This window comes from Diadema antillarum, unplaced genomic scaffold (assembly GCF_040938485.1).
Source record: "Diadema antillarum isolate AM-2024a unplaced genomic scaffold, OU_Dant_1.0 seq00000338_RagTag, whole genome shotgun sequence".
Classification (NCBI taxonomy): Eukaryota; Metazoa; Echinodermata; class Echinoidea; order Diadematoida; family Diadematidae; genus Diadema; species Diadema antillarum.
In genome coordinates, this window is record NW_027271351.1 from 2,163,974 (window position 1) to 2,183,567 (window position 19,594).

The window sequence follows — 19,594 nt, forward strand, 5'->3', positions numbered from 1 at the left end:
CCCCGAGGTCACTCCAAAATGAGTGAAAATGAACATCTTCACTCAAAATTCACTCCAATTTCACTCTAAATTCACTCTTTTTTGTATTCACTCTTTCAAGAGTGAATATTTTCACTCAATTTTTTTTTAAGAGAGTAGCGAATCATATCCTCACTTAGTTTATTCTTGCTAAGTAGGTCCTATGATAGCATTCACCATGCAGCTCAAATATGGCATTATTGTTTTCACAATGGTGATTAGTGACAATGGGTCAGTACAACTTTAAAAAAAAAGTCTTAACACTTGATTTACTGCCCTTTCATTTCCAAAATCGGCTGATAAGCAAATAATAAAAGAAGAAAAGAAAAACCACACTAAAAAAAGGGGGCGTTAAACCACATAAAAAACACATTTTGCATAATACATAATAATTATGTGATACAAGGTATATACTTTTATAGTGGTCTAACCACTTGTGCCCCCACTTTTTTACCTTTTTTGTTTTAATGGCACCCAAAAATATGGTTAAGTTTTTTGTTTTTGTTTTTGTTTTGCTTGCCAGTCGATTTATCCCGGAAGTGGCACCAGAAATATAAACTGCCCCCCTTTTTTTTTAAATGTAGCGCCGGTCCCGTTCTCATTATCATTTACTTATTATCATCAGTAAATATTTTGAAAAGGCTGAAATATCCACAAGCAACTTAATACAATGGTCCTAATAAAAGTTTGGGGCACGCAATGAGTGGCAGATGAATTAAAAAAAAATAATTGTCTGTTTTGTTGATGGGACTCAGATTTCAACTTTTAGCAAGATAAGTAGAAATCACTTATGATACAAAGAGAAAGAACATACCCAGTACAATTTTAAGAGATATTCAAAGTTTATTTGATGAAAATTGGTTTTGAAATGGGTGAAATATCCACAAACAAATTAAAACAATAGTCCTTTAATGAAAGGTGAGTCCCACCTTTTATTAGGATATCTTAATATTTTCCTTCATATCAGCCATTTCATCAAACAAACTTTGAATAATTCTCAGAATTGCACGCTCTTTCATGTGTCATAAGATGTTTCTCATTATCTAACAACAACAAAAAAGTTGGAAACCTGTTATTAGTCCCATCTCAATCTGTCTACACCATCCCTTTTTAATATTGCTATATCAGTACATAAATCAACTATTGTTAGACATACTAGTATGTCGTACTGAAGCCCCGGTCATGTCCGAAATAGACATTAACAAGAAAGACATCGACAAAAACCGAGCAGAGGTATTTCGGATAACAATATCCACAAAGTCAAATTCACATTATCTCTCGAGTCATGTACGAGTTCATCCTTTTCTACTCTATTGATAGACTTGATCTACCAGTCGGTTCATAGAAACCATTTCGGAACCTAGATGGATGGCTCCAAAAGTCCAAAAGCTTGTTGAATTTTCAACGGTTTTCAATCGGGGATTTTCGATCTGACCATGATGAGCGCGAGACACTCGAGCTCACGCTGTCTGCTAGTGTTTAGAGTCATCGTGAAAACTACATTTGAATAGCCGATCGAAATGTTGACGAGACTTCTTGTGGTCATTTCAGTTTTAGTCGGTAAGTAATGACAGGAAGAGAGTTCTAACTGTAGCAAAAATTGATAGAAAAAGGGTCGTATGATTACATAGCTCTAACAACTTCTCTTAATAGTCCCGTAACCCCGTCGGTACGTATTTGTCCGTATGGGGTCGCTGCTGCGGTTATTAGTCCCGATGCTCTGGTTTCATGTGGTAGCACATGCATGGTCAATTTGATTTGTGTCTATTCACAAAGTTGACACTGACTAATGACAGGCCTAGCCGTTAGGTGAAAGTGAAAAATAATTAATCCTAACCATGTTACAAGATATCTAGATCCTCTATCTGATTTAATGTAGACCATCTAACGTTAGATTATCTTGGTTCTACTTCGTTGTCAGGCTATAGATTTACTAAATAGATCTGGCCGTTTATGCGTGATCATATAACTTGTTACATATTATAGTCTAACGTTAAATTTAATGGTTATGTGGGTCAGTATCTGATCTCTGCAACTGTGCAAGACTCTGCACTGGCCATGGTCAGCATGGATGGTCGGTGACGGTGTAACCCAATGAATGTTTCGTCGAACTTTGGAGATAGCAATAGTCTTGCAGATTTGTTGTAGAAACTTATTAACACTACTAGTAGCGTTAGTAGTAGTAACAGCTTTACTGTGTTAACTCCCTACAATGAAAGCAGCGGTGGATCAAGAGCAGAGGGAGGCGCACCGGGCGTGCACCCCCTTTTTTGGGGTAAAATTTATGTCAAAACAAAAGAAATAAAAAGAAAAAAATGGAGGGGGCGTGTGCACCCCCCTTTAACTTTGTAAAGGTGCCTTCCGGGAGCTTCCCTTTATCTGTTTATGGAATTCCTGAATCCGCCCCTGGAAAGCCATTCTTCTTGTGCTTGGTGTCATGATCGAGTCTACCCCAAATGTGAGAAAAGATTTATGTTATTGTAAAATTTATTCATGGTTCAGTACCTATCAAGATCTTAGCGCCTATAATTTAATTGTTAATACTAGTTACTACAGACTTCGTGTGCTGCCATCATCAGAGAAGTCCTGAGTTTGGACATGACCATATAACATTACAAAACTGGGTCCCAAAGTGGTATAATTGTATATGGGTAATTCCATGAAGTTGGGGCAGTGTCCATGTAGCATCGTGATATTTGAAAAATACATTTCAGCATAACTCAATATTCATTATGCTATACATTTATTGTTTGTAGGCTTTACATTTGCATTGAGGCCACACATTTTCTTGGAAACTTTGTGCCATTCAGACTCAATTTTGATGAAGTTATTAAACAATATGTAACGGTGTCCTGTAGCATCGTGATGTGTCCATGTAGCATCGTGATATTTTAAAATTTGGTCTTAAGAGACAAATTATGGCAATTAGCTTGACCAAAATTTGATGCAATATGCATATTTACGAGATTAGTCAGATAGCTAAATATCTCAAATTTCCTGTACACAGTTTTAATTTTAAAAGAAAATTACAAAATGTATCACGATGCTACGCGGTGTCCTTTTTTGTTACATTTGGTGGACACCGCATAGCATAGTGACACATTTTGTAATTTTCTTGTAAAAGTAAGACTGTGGAAAGGAGAGTAAAGATATTTAGCTATCTGACTGATCGAGTAATTATGCATATTACAGTAAACCTCGGATAAGTCGACGTCGAGTGAGTCGAAAATCACTTAACTCGAAGCAAAATAAAAAGTCCCGATTTTCCCCTATGTATTTTCCGTAAGAAATATTTGGATAAGCCGAAGTACGAGAGTCGAATTTCGGCTGTGTCGAAGTAAAACATTCAGTCCCTTTTGTACAAAATACACGTAGTATACATCACTTGAGCCGAAGAAGATTTGTCTGGCATTCTCATGACATTTAGAGAACAAAAAAAATCGGCATGTCGCAGAACCCCGTCCCTGACCTGCTGCAGGTAAGCATGCACACTCACTGTACCGCTCCGCCGCACGCATGTCGAATACATACACATGTATAGTATACACACAGCACATCGATCCATTTATCCATACACACAGCACATCCATAGTTTATCCATGTCAAGCCAGAACTCCTTGGTCAACCAATCGCTGCTTTAATATTTTAGTGACAGGCCAAGTGGGCGGAGCTTGTTTGTGCGTGCCCGGCTGGCTGTATAGTTTTGTTCAATGGAGGTGGGATGGGCCTGGGAGAGTGTTTGTCTCAAGGGTAGGTTGACAGAGATGGCTACCTATATTGCACCATAGACATAACACATGCACATTGCCACATTAGCGCAGACATTCTCAAAACTACGTTTAACTACTAGTATTGATACAAATTCCGTGTTCAATTAAGAACAAAATAAGAACATTATCTTCAAGAACAGACAAATTTGAATGCAAACACACACACGCACGCACACACACACACACACATGCATGCAAATATACCATAATACATGTACATAACTGTGAGTCGAAAAAAAATCGACTCTCGCGAGAGTCGAAGTTCACTTAAGTCGACGCATTTTTGTCAGTCCCGAGAGCTTCGACTCATGCGAGGTTTACTGTATATCAAATTTTGGTCAAGCTAATTGCATTAATTTGACTTTTAGGACCAGATTTTAACTATCACGATGCTACATGGACACGTCACGATGCTACAGGACACCGTTACATTTTTTTGTAATAACTTCATCAAAATTGAGTCTGAATGGCATAAAATTTCCAGGAAAATGTATGGTCTCAATACAAATGTAAAGCCTATGAACAATATATGTATAGCATAATTAGTATTGAGTTATGCTAAAATGTAACACTTTGTGCCCCAACTTCATGGAATTACCCATATGCGTCTTTTCCTCATCTCAGTTTGTGAAAGAAACTAATGAATGCAGTTTCATATCCAAGCTGGACATCGCAATTCCTACCGGACCAACAAACTGCGAGCTACATCAAAGTTCCATGAAATACGTTCTTATGGTATCATTCATTGGATGTGAATGAATGAGCCCATTGCATTGTTTGGTGCACTACAGTGTACTACGGTACTAGCCTCTTGCTCACTACATATATTTTTTTTTTGTTTGTTGCAAAGCATTCCAAGCTTCTTCATAGTGTATTATGAGACATTGAATATTATTATTAGTTTGGTTTCTTGTTTAGGAAGTAGTTATCTATAATTATTCAATAGTTCTTATCTGAGATAAACTGCATAAAGAAAAGAGCATCAACCTAGAGACCTCTGTGAGTTCTTTTTCATGATCCTTTGGCTTATTTCGGTGTTCATATTTAATTCTTGATGATGAGTTTACAGTGACCATGAATGGACAGTGAAATTATATTTTTGTGTCTCCTTTGTTTCTTTTCTCAATTCACCTGATTGGATGGACAGTATGTAGGTCAACTGCCGGACATACGGACTGCAAGGAGTCATTTCCTGTGTGGGGAAAACAGCTGACAGTAAACCAGGCAGGGCTGAAAATCTACTGCCACTGTGGGTCACAGCAATGGCAGGGTTTGAAGATTCTCAGTAGTGTGACGGTAAGTTGCGATGGGAGGGATACAAGGCTGTTTGCACTTCTAGCATATTCCTATTTGTAATGTCAGTCTACTGTCCTTCATTGGCCCCCCCCCCCCCCCCCCCCCCCTTAAAAAAATATCAAAAAAGAAGAAGAAAGAGCAAGTGATGCATTCATCAAGGGCAGCTTAAATGTTTTAGTCATTGATGTCTTTGGATTTCATTTAACATTTGATTTGAATTCAGATGACCGCTCCAGCAGTAATCAAATTTGCTTATAACTGGGCTCGACATTAGCAGTGACTTGGTGGCACAGGGCCACCAAAATTTGATGTTGGGCCACAAACCTTCCAAAAGGGCTATTTGTAGATGGCCCTGTTGGGTAGCTAATATTCAAAATTGATTTTTAAATGATATCATTTGGGGTCATCACATTTCTCTTTTGGGTCACCAAAATTTAAGTTTTTTAAGATTTTTAAGGGCCCAAAACTGACCTCCAAAGAATGAAAGTTAGTGTCGAGCCCTGCTTATAAGCAAGCAACTACAGGACTGATGTTTTCAAGTCCCCTCCGAAGGACTAGGTAATTAGGATAATGATCCTTGCATAGGGGTACAACTGCTGCAGCCAAACCAGGGGACTTGAATCAGGGACCTTGTGTTGGATGGCCTTACCCATTGAGCCTCAACAGCTCCAATATGGATGCTGATGGGATGCAAACCCTGTTGAAGAAACATTCATCCATCTGAGATGAATCCAAGTCAAATCACAGTGAATGTAATTACATTACGTGACTTTAACTGTAATGATTTATGATTGAAATGAAGTCATTGTAAACTTGCAATGCCATAATGTCAGTGTTCGTGATAGATTCATGCAGCTTAGTAAATGGAAATGGAACATAAATGCTTCCTATTGCCAAACGAAGACAGACAACATAGCAAGAGATAATACAACTTTACTGATACTTTGTGTCTTTCTTGTCATGTATCTGATTTTGATAGAACATTTGCTGACTCCTTTTAGTGGATTTTACTCTATTTTCAATTGAAGCGAACATTTAACTTGAGTCTGACTTTGACAATTAGCATGCAAAAATATTCACATGCTTTTATTTCCATGCTAGCTTCTGGTTGTGTGAAATGCGCAAAAATTTCAGTGCCGTGAAAATTTCCACTTTTACTGTAATCTGCACACCAGACAAAGATGATTAGTGGAAGAGAAAAAGTTCTTTCAACTGGATGTCAAATAATACCCTTTGCTGTCATTCCAGGTTGCATTGAAGCCCCTTGACCCAGATGAAACCCTGCTGATATACACGGGGCACAATGCCTCCAAGGTAGAGGAGGCGAGCAAGTCGGCAGGCCCCTTCAAACAGCTCCAGTTCCTCAGCCCCTGGGCGTCCACCAGGCAACGCCTCTCCCCGTTCAGGGAGACGTGCATCGGGATAGAGACCAAGAATGGCTTCGAGTTTGTCGCCAATCAGAGAAGTGAGTGAAGTGGGTGTCTGTGTGACAGTGCAAAGAGCAAGTTTCTTGTGACTGACCAATTGTGACCGTGCATCACAAAACGAACAAAATGTCGCACACACTTATTTTGTGTGAGGACTGAAAAAAGGTGAAATGGGTCAACCTAGCCAATTTTGACTTTTTCATATTTTTTGAAAGAGCAAGTCTTCTTCTACATTATGCCAAAATTTGGTATCATAAATCAAACAGGAAAGTGTTATTTTAACCGTTTATCTTGAACACTTTTTATTTGTAATAGTGTGATTAGGTGTGTCTTTAGAGTCCCCTTTTTCATTTCATAAAAACCCCGTTCACAGTCTCCACTTTCAACTCTAATAACATTAGAAAGGTTAATGCTACTGCTTTGTAAGTTGGAATTAATCATGGACAGAATGTGTTAATAAAGCATGCTCAATTTCAGCTTAATCTGATAAGCCCTTTATTGTTGTTACTCCAGTGGTTTACATCCTGTTTTTTGTCCCATTCATTGCACAGCTAGCACGGCTTGGTAAAGATTAAGCACTTGAATAGACCCTGTGCTTCAGAGCCTCTTTTCTCAGTTCACACTTTTTCTGAGTGTGTGCTTTCTATCTAATAGTTAGATAGGTTAGGAGAGTCCATTTGGTTTGAGTTATACGTCATTTTAAAGCTTAACGTCTGCTCTTTTAGAATATGCTGTGAACTGCAAATTCATGTCTGGCGACTTTTTGTTGGTTTTGTGATGCAGGGTCACAATTATGACGTTTGGCCAACTCCTTGAATTCTGTCAAATTGTTATGCAAATAGTTTGTGAGGTATAGTTGGTGCTTGGTGGTTGGTGTTATCAATAGTTACAGAAGGTGTGGGAGAATAAACATCTTACTGTGTTGCAAGTCTCCTGATTTGGCACAATAAGGCAGTTCACAGTTCCACTTTGCACATGAGCAGAAAAAGGTTATTTGTACAATCAGGCATGCTGGTTTTTAAATTCACTGAGATAAGCATCCTTGGTGTAATTATTATTAAAAGTTTTAAAAATCTGGCCTGGAATCCCCGGCAATTATAACCTGACAAGTTTGCCCATTATGACCCCTGTATTGTCTCTTGTCTATTAAACCTGTTTTGTCCACAGTAGCCTGAGATGTGCTTGCTATGGCTGCTGGAAACATAATATATCTACTAACTTGGCTATATTTTTCTCTATTTTTCACTGCTAGATATTGATCTGCTGTATCTGAGCTTACTTCTCGCTGGAATTATCCTCTACTTCATCTCACCAGCACTAAGTAGGTATGCACACATTGACTCACTGTCAGCATCTTCTCCACTAAGTTGGCATTCTCTTTGGGCATTTTGGAGTGAACAACTAGGGACATGGCATCACTTCATGATTTTAATCAAAATAAAATTGTTGCAGTAATAAGTACTGGATCTCCATTTAGTCATCCCCTTTGATTGAATAAAACTTTACTCGAAGATGTCTATGTGGTCACTTCCTGCGCTCTAAGGCACTTGGTGTGAAGAGTATGTTCAATATCATTCAATAAGATCCTATATTATAATCGCGTAAGGATCGCCCCCATGCCTTCCCATGCTTTTTTTGTGCGGCTATCTCCTCTGAAGCCGTCGGCTCCGGGCCCCCAAAACCGGTGCCGTTGGCAGCGGGAGGGTCTCTTCTATTCCCCGTCCAGGTTTCGTCCGCGCTCTGCCTCCGTGTCGATGTCGAGAGCGGCACAAAAAACAAAGAAAAACAAAAACGCGCTGGACCCCTGCTTCAGTGGCATAATGGGGTGCAGCGAAAGTTCTAGATCATCTTTCGTGATCGCCCAGCTGATTGCTCGCAGAGAGCGTACGCACTAAACGGTAAGACATTGTACACACGGGAGCTTGCCTATTTCACCATGTGTGTGTGTGTGTAATACTCTACTGAGAACGTATCTCGCCCAGCTGATCGCTGGCGGAGCTGACAATGGATATGACACGCACTATATAGTCCATGGGCCAAGACCAGATTTTTACGATATTGGTACCACTTAAAGGGACAAATTCTGCTTATGCATTTTGAAATGGTACTATGTATCTGTAGAAGACATTTTGCTATGATAGCAATTCCAGAGAAGTAGCTTAGTCTCAGTTTCAGCTGTTAACCCTCATAACTCCAAATACCTTTTTTAAGCTCGGTAAACCATGGAGGGCACAATCCGCTCCCTCTATAATTTCAATATTTGTCTATCAATTGCTCTGAAATGTGGCACAAATGTAAATCAAGACATACTCTACAAAATGGCACCATCAAAAATTGTCTTGGAAACCACAAAGGGGGAGCAATTTGTCAAAATACAAAGGAAACAAAGAGAATTCCATTAAATAATATCAAATTAACTAATTTTAAGACATATGTCGGGCAGTTAAGGCAAAATTGCAACTAGTTATTGCTGTTGATTTCTATCTAGACATATTAAGACACATTTGAACTTCATTTTAACCTTTTCGGAGCATTTACAGGTCCAAATCTTAAGAAAATGGTGTTTACGACAGAAAAAATCAAGACAAAACACAAGAGGGCGCTGTAGCTTTTTCAAACATAATTGAATACTTCCTTTAAAAGTATAAAATTTTATTATTCTATGTTGTGAATACATAAAATAATAAGTAACAAGAAGCTGAAAAGGGGTCAAAATGTGAAACGGAACTTGCTTTTGTTTATTTGTTGCCATGGTAACCAAAATACTTTAAAACTAATTAAACATATCTTATACAACGTATATATGCGTAATAAGTTTCGGGAAACGACATCAAATTTGGAGGTGATCAGACAAGATATCAAACTTATAGTGAGCAAAATTTAATTTTCAGTATCAGCGGAGCACCTCCCTCTCCAAATTTTTGCTATTTTGGAGATAATAACAATTCATCCACTGTCACATAAACAAATGCGAGGGCATCCCCATTCCACACACGCGAGCTGTTGCATTCTTTGTGTTCTTAGAGTTGTTATTCAACTATGCGATCAACACTTTGGGGAATATTTAGGGGAAAATAGTGAAAAAACGGCATTTCAAAGGACACTAACAATGGTGAAATTGTATCTGTCACCTTTTGTTAAAATCATGATTACTATATTCGTAATCAAATATTTTTTGTACTACTCCAAATAATCAGAGCCACTATCATCACCAACATTTCGATGTCATTTTGACATAGACACCTCAACAAACAACTCCCAAGTACCAACACGCCAATAGTGAGATATCTACATATTCAGCAAAATTAAGAGCGCAACGAGAGCTAGCAAGACATCCTTCTTAATACTAATAATTCTGCAAAGCGGGTGAGTTAATGTTACTAAATATACGAAACACTCTTCAGAGCAAATTTACTTCGATACTTAATGGAAAGGATAAAGTGACAGAAAATAGGATAGATAGTGCCATGATAATCATACCAAAAGATATACGAAAAACGAACATTAATTCTAATTCAAACAAACTAATGAGCAAACACAAAATAGGCACACAGATGTATATTATGGGCGTTAATCGAAAAGAGAGAGTTTTGAGGCGGCTTTGTTCTTCTGTTTTGTTTTTATTGGTCACCGCCATGCAACTTCAGAAAGTCAGCAAGCCTCGATATAACTGGGGAGTAGCAAATGTCCGCAAATGCAAATAGAGCTATGTCGACGGAGCAAATTAGTGTTTGTTGCAGAGTATTTGTCAGAATTTTCAGAGCAATTGCATTTTGCTGGAGTTTCATAAGTCTGGAACAGAAAAGAATTATTATAACGATCCCCTCTGACACAAGGTATAACAAAATTCCAAGTAGATATCGAGAAACAAATAGAATTGCTAAATCGAAATTACTTTGCTCCTTGCTATGCGTCATGCTAGAATAACCAAGTTGCGAGAAGCACAATTAACAACCCCTCCCCCCCAAAAAAGGATAATTTCTTTAATTGTTGAATGACTCACTCAATAACTGATAAATCATTTGAAAATGTGATGTCCAAGTAAAAAAAGTCTGGTTTGGGGGTAAAAGTCCGGGTATGGGAATGGGCAAAACCCTCCAATTCCCTTGCTGTATACAACCCTTGGGGTACGACCGCGGTCATTTACTGGTATCAAGATCTGCAAATACCTTGTTTGACGCTGTTATCTAACTTTATATGTAATGGAATTTACATCAGTACTCTCTTCCGCTCTGTATAATCTTGTCATTTTGAACTGCCATCTTTATTGTGATTACTCCATAATTCCAATTTTCATTGTTCTTTCACACAGGAAATTTATTATCACTTACCTTATCATAATAATATGTAAGCCTTGATTAAGCTATGTCTTAAATATTTATTGATACAATAGTCTCTCATCCAGATGTAGCCCTTGAATTGGCTATAAAACTGTATGAGAACAACCTTAAATTGTTAGTTCTTGCTCGGCAAAAAATATGAAAATATGCACAGTGGAATGTAGCCATTTATCGTAGAAATAAATTTCCATGGGTATTTTAGCGTAAAAATACCGTTTTGCGGTAACGCCTCCCATTCCATACAATTTTTCCTACATAAAGAGAGGTACCATGTAGAACAGCATTTGGATATAGCCGCGGCTGCCTTGAACGTAGACTATCACTCCACAGAGAGATACACCGCGTTCAAATCAGCGCGCTCCGTAGAGACCGTGCTTTATCGTTCTGTGTATAGTCTCGGTTCAGACGCGCGGGCTGATTACTAAAGCCCAGAATGCATTGATTAAAGACTACATTTTTCATGACTAAGCTACTCATTTGGAATTGCTTTCATAGTTTGATACACTTATATATCCCTAACAAACAAAACGGCACCACAAAGGTTTTGTCCCTTTTGGTGGACAATATCTGACCTGGCCCATGGACTAATATGGGTACGGGCAATATACCATCGCGAGGAGTGGCGTGTATGCATCGAGTCTGTGGCTGTGTTGCATTGCATATCATGATACGTTCTCGGACTCTCATATGGTAATAAACGGCGCGGTCAAGGGCATTACGTACAGTGTCAGGGACGTTCGCCATTAATTGGCGTGCCCAAATGAAAACAACAAATGTTGTTATTTTATAAAATTTCTATTGTATTTTGCACAACTGCAGGATACTATGCAGCTCAGGTACGTCATTTAGTTTACTCTCAAGTCGGGTATCATTGTACTCAGACTGTTAGGACGGCTAAATATCCACTTAAATTTTTGTCCTTGCCGATCGTGCCGCTGTCCATTCGTTTACTGCTTAGCTGCTTACGTGAAACATACATATTCATAAGACGAGCGGACGTGGGGGAAAACCTCGCTTTGCCGACCGCCTATTTTTTAACTGAAGTTACACGAGTGGAAATAAAATGGGTGGTTCTATGGTCCATCATACCAAGTTTTGGTTATAAATATAAAAAAGAGGGAGCAAATGAAGACAAAAATATTCTTTCCTTTCTCCCATAACGTGGGAAAAGAAATATCAAAGAAAAAATACGAGGCCCTGAGACCTGTGGATTCCCACGGGTGCCTAATACTTAGTAAACCTAATGACTAACTCCCTCTCCCCAAATAATAATGATAATATAATAATAATAATAATAATAATAATAATAATAATAATAATATTGATAATAATAACAATATTAATAATAATAATGATAGAATATTAATTATAATATAATGATTATAATAATGATGATAATAATAATAGAAATATTGATGATAATACTACTAATAATATAATAATGACAATAATAATACAGATGAAAATAATAATAATAATAAGTATACAGTCTGAAGCAGATAAACGGGTGGTTCTTTGATCTACCAAACCAAGCTTCTTTTTTTATAAGCAAAAGGAGGGAGCAAATGAAGACGAAAATATTTTTTTTTCTCTCAGCACAATAGCAACAAAACCACCAGAGGGTCTATGAAGTAGCACAATATTACGTATGTTAGTGCAGTGAAGTAGTTTTTTTTTCTTTACAGTTTGCGCAGGATTTTCTTCAGAAAAGCTTTTATGAAGAGCAGAAAAGTGGGGGAAACCGATTTTTACAATTCTTAACGAATAACATTTCTGCCTCCCTTGGTTAATTCCTATATTATGACTCTACTCTCGATCTCTTCTCCCCTAAATAATTATAATGTTATAGTAATAATAATAATAAAAACAGTAATAACAATGAACAGTGAAAATGAGATAAACGGGTGGTTCTGTGATCCATCAAACCCAGTTTTGATGATAAAAACAGAAATGAGGGAGCAAATGAAGATGAAAATATTCTTCGTGTATTTCTTCTCTCATAACGTAGGTGAAGAAATATCAAAGAAAAAAATTCCACGGGTGCCTAATACTTAAAAATCCTAATGACTTTGATCCCCCTCCCCAAATATCAATAATAATAATGATAATAATTATAAGAATGATAATATGATGATAATAATAATGGTGATGCACAGTGTGAAGCAGATAAATGGATGGTTCTATGATCTATCAAACCAAGTTTTTGGTGATAAAAACATTTAGGATGGAGCAAATGAAGACGAAAATATTTCATTCTTCTATCATAACGTGGGAAAAGAAATAAGAATTAAAAAAAATGGGAGGCCTTGAGACCAGCCGTTGATTCCTGCATGGAGGCAAGAGCAGGGGGTAATAAATATCAAAGTCATAGTGTCAAGGATATCTCCCCGTTGCGACGGGAAGAATCTGTGGGTAGAACTTTCGGAGAATCTCATAAGCGTTTTCGGTAATATTTCCCTGAATGTTTGTTTGTTTGTTTGTTTGTGTGTGTGTGTTTTTTTTTTTTTTTTTGGGGGGGGGGTCGAAATGTGTGTGTGTGTGGGGGGGTCGAAATGTGTGTGTGGGGGGGGGGGGTGGTGGTCATGGGTAGAAGAGGGAATGTGCACAAGTAACGAAAGAACGAGAAAACTTTTCTTTTTATTTCATCAATTAGAATGTGCAAAATCGTATATAACATTATGAGGAAAAAAAATAAAACCCCTCAGACCCGTGGATTTCCACGGGTGCTGCTAGTTATGTATAATTGAAGATACTATTGATGTTTTGTCATAGTAGGACTTATATTCCAATAAAATGTCAGCAGTACTTCTTGCTGTTTGTGTAGAATCATTCAAACAGTCAATTCTTTGAAGACTACCTTTATGGTACTCAATATGTTGTCTATCTATGTACATTACATTCCTAGCTTATTTTATTTAGTGCAGAATTACCAATTTATATCAATGTTTTCATAATATCTAGTGTGATTCTCTTTATCAACATTTGAAAAATTGTCAAATTTTTTGAACCAGGATATTAACTGTCTGTTCATTTAAAGGCCTATACTTATGTGCTGAAATTTGAAAAACAAACAAACAAACAAACAAACATTTCCAACTTTAGTATATGAATGCTCTTACAAGGGATCAAGTGGCCCCTATTTTTCTCTTTTAGCTCCCTGTGACATGTGTTTTTCTTTGCTGCAGGAACTATGTCTTTCACTATTCCTCTGGAGTTGCTATTGGAGTTCTGGCCTCTCTCTTGGTTCTGGTCTATGTCCTCAGTAAATTCATTCCCCAGGTGAGTCTAGTTTGGTCCAAACATCTGTAAAGGCATGAAAAAAAAAAATGGAAGGAATTGAGCTGTGAAACATCTGATATGATGTTACATTATCTTGACTTTAATCAATCAAGTCTCAGAAATCACATTTCTTTGGTTTGGTGCTGTACGTTTATGATAATTTTACCATTTATTATTAGTACAATATGTATTTTTGTAAGGTAGAATAAAAATTCTCTTACATTTTAAGCCCATTGTTGTGTGTACGTAATTGTTTTTTTCCAGGTGCAGAATTTTTAAAAGCCTCATAATTGCTAACTTTATTAATGATACTTAAATCAGCAACATATCTTTAAAGTTCTCGCTTCTCTCTTAATAATTGCATTTTTTAAATTGTGAATTTCTTTCAAAGTTTGTTAAAATTTAGTGAATATGACCACGTCTATCATAACATTTTCCATTGTAAGATATGCAGTGAAATGCAGTGGTGCAAATTTAATGGTGACATTTTCTGTGGCAAAATCCTTCAGGATTTGATGGCTTAAATTTTGTGTGCCTTTTGGTCCACCTGTGCAAGCATCGAATTTGTAGTAACTTTCTGTGAAAAGTTGCCATTTAGTATTGATATAGTGTTTGTAGAAAGTTAGTATGCAGTGAGTGCCATCTTTTTTTCTTTTTTTTTTTGAGGGGGATGAGTTCTTGTTGATTTAAAGGCACTCAGTCGTGGCGAGTGGTTTGTGCGGCACGGAGACGAACGCAACACGCTGCCTCCCCCATTCTGTATCAAATGTCGACCCCGAATGAGAATAGCGCTGGCTCAATGGGTCAGCGAACAAAATGCTAGAGTTCTGTGGGCTACAAGAGAGCTCTCTGTGCTAATCTCCTAACCCAAAATGGCTGTCCGAGCGAGCCACGGGAGGCTTCCGAATGGACGCACACTCTCAGTGCGCATGCGCATGAAGAGAGGCCAAAAGAGCCACGCGGCTTCTGGCCTCTCTCTCCTCCAATCACCGCAGCTCGCGGTGACAATATTAGTGTATGATGCGTACACACACACGCACACACACACACGTGTCTCAGTGGCAGCATTGCCCCACACGTTTATGGATATAGCACCGAGTCTGGCATTGCGCAATTGCATGCACAAACTTTGGTCGTTCGGAGTTTACGTACCATTAGGGATGGCGATCGGCTGTCTTTAAGTTTTCATGGTCTTTAGGTAATGACCTTATATCCAGAATGCATAATGGGTATTTTAACACAAACTGACTAATTTAACTTTAAGTTGATCAAAACGTTCTGCAAATAGTCATAATGCATAATACATTGTACATTTGTACTGAATGAAGCAAATCTTGTATGTATGGTCTTGGTGTGACATTATATGTGTATAGGGATCACAACTTTTAGTACACAGTCCTAATGAAATGTTACAAGTGTGTAGATGGTACATCAACCTTTAAATCAGTTATGTTGTGCATTATCTCTAGAAATGCACTATTAATGCTATAATAGGAAACCAGAAAACTTCATTATTAAAAAGAAAAAGAAGAAAAATGATAGGTAATGCTGTTCTGATATCCATGACTATGACTATTTAAACAAGGCATGAAATGCCTTTGCTGCTTTTACTCATCCCTTTGCAGAGAAGCGGAGCGCTAGCAGTGCTGGCGGGCGGTTGGGCCCTCGTGGGCTTCTTCTTCCGCTGGATTGTGGACAACTTCCTGACGGTACGCTACAAGCGATACATCATTGGCTATGTCATCCTGGCCTCGCTGGTCAGTTTCGCCGTCTGCTACCGCTACGGTCCCATCACCAGCAGACGCACCGAGAACCTGCTGCGGTGGGGACTGCGACTGGCCGGGCTCGTCTGCATCTACAACTGCTCGCATCTGGAGGGGGCCTCCATCGCCATCATCACGCTCCTCCTGGTCTACGTCTGGATCCCATCAGGATCAATAGATGCCCTGTAAGAGTTTGTTTGCTGTCTTCTCCCTACTTAACGTGTTTGAGGATGGGCTGATTTTGCTACACCATGCTTTTCCCATAGACACTTGCCCGAGTATACTTGGGACTCATCCCCAACTGGTGAAGTTGTTGTTGTTGTTGTTGTTGTTTTTTCTGTGTATGCTATGTTTGGGGACACTGCCAGGCCAGATTTAGATAGTAGAAACATGTGTAACAAGATTTGGAGAGTTTGTATTGTACTTGGAAGTGGGTGGATGTAGCAAAAAGTGATAACTCAGCAGATAAGAGATACATGTATGGAGAAGGAGAAAAAAAAGTACAGGGAAGACCCCAAATTTATTGGGGGCAGGTGGAGTTTTGTTAATTAGACAAAAAAGGAGAAAGGGCCACTCGGGATGAACTTGAAATTAGATACTGATACAAATGTGTATTCCTGCAAAGAGGATCGCAGACATACAAATTCTAGTGTGTGCCATATTCATAACTCTTTTGTGGGATCTAACACTCATATGTTCCTGTCACACTCTACTTTTTATGAAAACTTTGCTTCAGTGGACGCAATATTTCACAAGCAAGAAGTTTAGAAGATAATGTCTGTTTTATAGTTTCACATTACCCCATGTTTGAATGACATTCATCCTAATGCATTCATTATCTCTGAGGTGAGGAGAGACTATATATGAACACATGGAATGAGAGACAAAATGTACAAACCAACCAACCGACAAACAAAGCGTACAAACAAACTTCATCTTGTGCTGTGTTTTGCAGGAGGAACTTCAGCATATGGATGTCGCGACCCCAGCCGAGGCTGCTCAGCGTGGAGGAGTACGAAGAGCAGGGTAAGGAGGAGACACGCCAGGCGCTGGACGAACTCCGCCGCTACTGCAGCAGCCCCGAGTGCAACGCTTGGAGGGAAGTCACGCGGCTCGAATCCCCAAAGAGGTACGGAAAGTCATCCTGTCGCACCCCATTCCTTCCTTTTCTCTCATGGTCACTTGTGGTCAAGTACTTGATTCCTTTGTTTGGTGCTGACCATTGTGACCATTTGATATTCCAAAGTACACCGACTGTAACTTGTATCGTTTTCGTGATAATGAGTTTTGTCAGCCCTGACAAGAAGTTTGTTTGTGAGGGGGTTAGATGAGGAGGTGTTAGAGGTTGTGCTCAGAGTGGGGTCAAGAAAACAGTCTGAAGCAAGGCCATAAAAGAAATGAAGTTTCCACTCCATTTTTAGGGCAAATACATTATAGCTGTTAAACAGTGTTGATAAATAAGAGAATACTGTAAAAGCAGAAACAGTGGCGTCATGAAACTTTCACGAATGGGAGCCGACTGCCATTTTCGCAGCATGAAACTTTCGTGAAGTGCCGTTGGCATTCTGTGCCTTGTGAAGAGAAATGCTTTCACTTGCATTTTTACTTTACAAATCTTTGCTCCTCACAAATTTGTGGAAAGTTTCATGCACATGAACATGTATGATTTTGCAGTATTTGTATATGTTTTTGCTATTTGTGTTGTAGTTTGTTTTGTTATTTTTTGGTACCTGCCTCCATGACTCAGGTTTGCCAGTTTTGTGTCCGGCGACGGCCACGTCAGCCAAGACGAACTGGATCTGTACGTCTCCGACATGTCCCTCATTACGGAGGATGATCTCATGACGAGTGATGACAGCAGCCACATCACCGATGACGACGAGGTCGACGTCGAAGATGCGAGGAGGTGACACAGGGTCACAGTTATTACGTCATGATGCTGCAACCAGTTTTCCAGTGACCAGCTCTGAAAATGGGATTTCTTCTAGACGGCGTAGGAGTATTGAATTTACATGCCGATTGCCTTATTCATGGAGTAACTATGATCTACATGATGCAGTTTCGAGAATATGCAGACTTCGATGTTTCCAGCCAAAAACGATGCCAGACAAAATTTCCACGACATCAGACACGACAAGTGATTAACAAATCGCATACAGTACCTTTCAGGCACCTTTACTGCCCTGCCTTCACAGACTTGAGGATACGCACATTTCTAAGTCAATGAGTAGTTTTAGTAATCGCACAACGATGGTGACCCTTGGCATTGCGTTAAAGAGTGTTGAACATTTTTTATTTATTTTTGCTTTCCTTGTAATGAGTCTCAGTGCCCTGATGATCCAGCTCAATCATTGTACCAACTCATTTATCTGCAGTTGCACATCCCAATCCTTTCATGGTGCATTTGTATTCTACTTGCTCCTCAAATTGGCATCATGAGTAAACATTCACAACACAGCGTATGCATCCATGTTGTTCCTGTCTGAGAAACTTATGGTGACGCATTCAACAAGTTTTACTCTGATAGTTTGATATGATTCTAAGGTGAAACAGGGTACGGTAGAACTTTGCTATAAAGAGGTCAGATATAACAATGTGTGATACACTCTGTGTTGAGTTTTTCTACAAGAAACTGCTACGTGACTATTTGATGTGGTCATGGATTCTTGTCAATGTTTTGCTTTGTTTCTCCATTGTGATGGAAGAACACTCAAATTATCTGAAAGGTCATCATCTCTCTTTATTCATCTGATGCGCATCACATGTACATTGAATTCAAAGGCCATTTGGGGTCAAGACAGCTTTAGTGCTGTTCTTATGTCGATTTTTTTTTCCACCACCATGCTCTTTCAGTTTCAGTAAGAGAGTACTGTAAAATTAGCCAAAACTGCAGTTTTTTTTATTATGTTGGTAGAATTGAGCTCTAGCATATGAGAATTTCAACATTTTCTTGAGATTATGATATTGCTCCCAGTCCCTTATGCAAATTACGTGAGGCAATGTCGATGTCATAGCCGTGTCAGCCTCTCATATGACTGCACACATCTTAAAATTTCCACTTTTCAATGAGAATTGAAAAAACAAGAAATTACATCTTTCACGCCCAGTTATTTTGGATATCTAGTTGTCTATGCTATTGTGCTCAGTATCACTGTTCTGTGAAGCCTAGTTCCATGTCTGGAATTATGTAATTTGGCAGCTAACATGAGATTACTTTATCTGTCAAAGATGTTTGGGGTAATAGCACTAGTTCCTAGGCACTGCCAGTTTTTGCCAAATACAGTTGAAAAGTTGGTGTTTGCTTTAAGATAAACATGTAATTTAGCCAAACTGTTTGTGTGTTTAGCAGTGGCACATACACATAGGTGTAGTACTACTTGTACTGGAAGTGTGATAATCTCCCAAATGTCTTTTGTGTGTGTGTGTGTGTGTGTGTGTGTGTGTGTGTTAGTGTGTGTTTATCAATGCCAGCAACAATGATAATGATGGCTTATGAAGAGCAGTCGTTGCATGTACAGTGCAAGGTACTAGAAAAGGGGGTTTTAAAAACCCAGTAGTGTGAGGAATCATGGGTGGTCTTATTGAACCAATCTTCATTCCATGCCCACCAGGGTACATTCGAAAACCACGAATAACACCTGTCAGCGATTAACGCGCGTGGAGGCGTGTGCTCATTGGTAACGGTCAACTCCAGTCAAGAT

General features: G+C 38.8%; 1 protein-coding gene across 1 annotated transcript; it reads left to right on the plus strand.

Moving 5' to 3' along the window:
- The first annotated feature begins 1,492 nt into the window (after positions 1-1,492).
- On the plus strand, positions 1,493-18,428 carry LOC139730810 (nuclear envelope integral membrane protein 1a-like). The gene is made up of 8 exons (XM_071641679.1): positions 1,493-1,578; positions 4,936-5,084; positions 6,333-6,549; positions 7,764-7,836; positions 14,037-14,130; positions 15,756-16,078; positions 16,849-17,022; positions 17,641-18,428. Exons 1-8 carry the CDS (start codon positions 1,539-1,541, stop codon positions 17,801-17,803), a joined length of 1,233 nt encoding a protein of 410 aa, XP_071497780.1. The 5' UTR covers positions 1,493-1,538; the 3' UTR covers positions 17,804-18,428.
- The last annotated feature ends 1,166 nt before the right edge of the window (positions 18,429-19,594 follow it).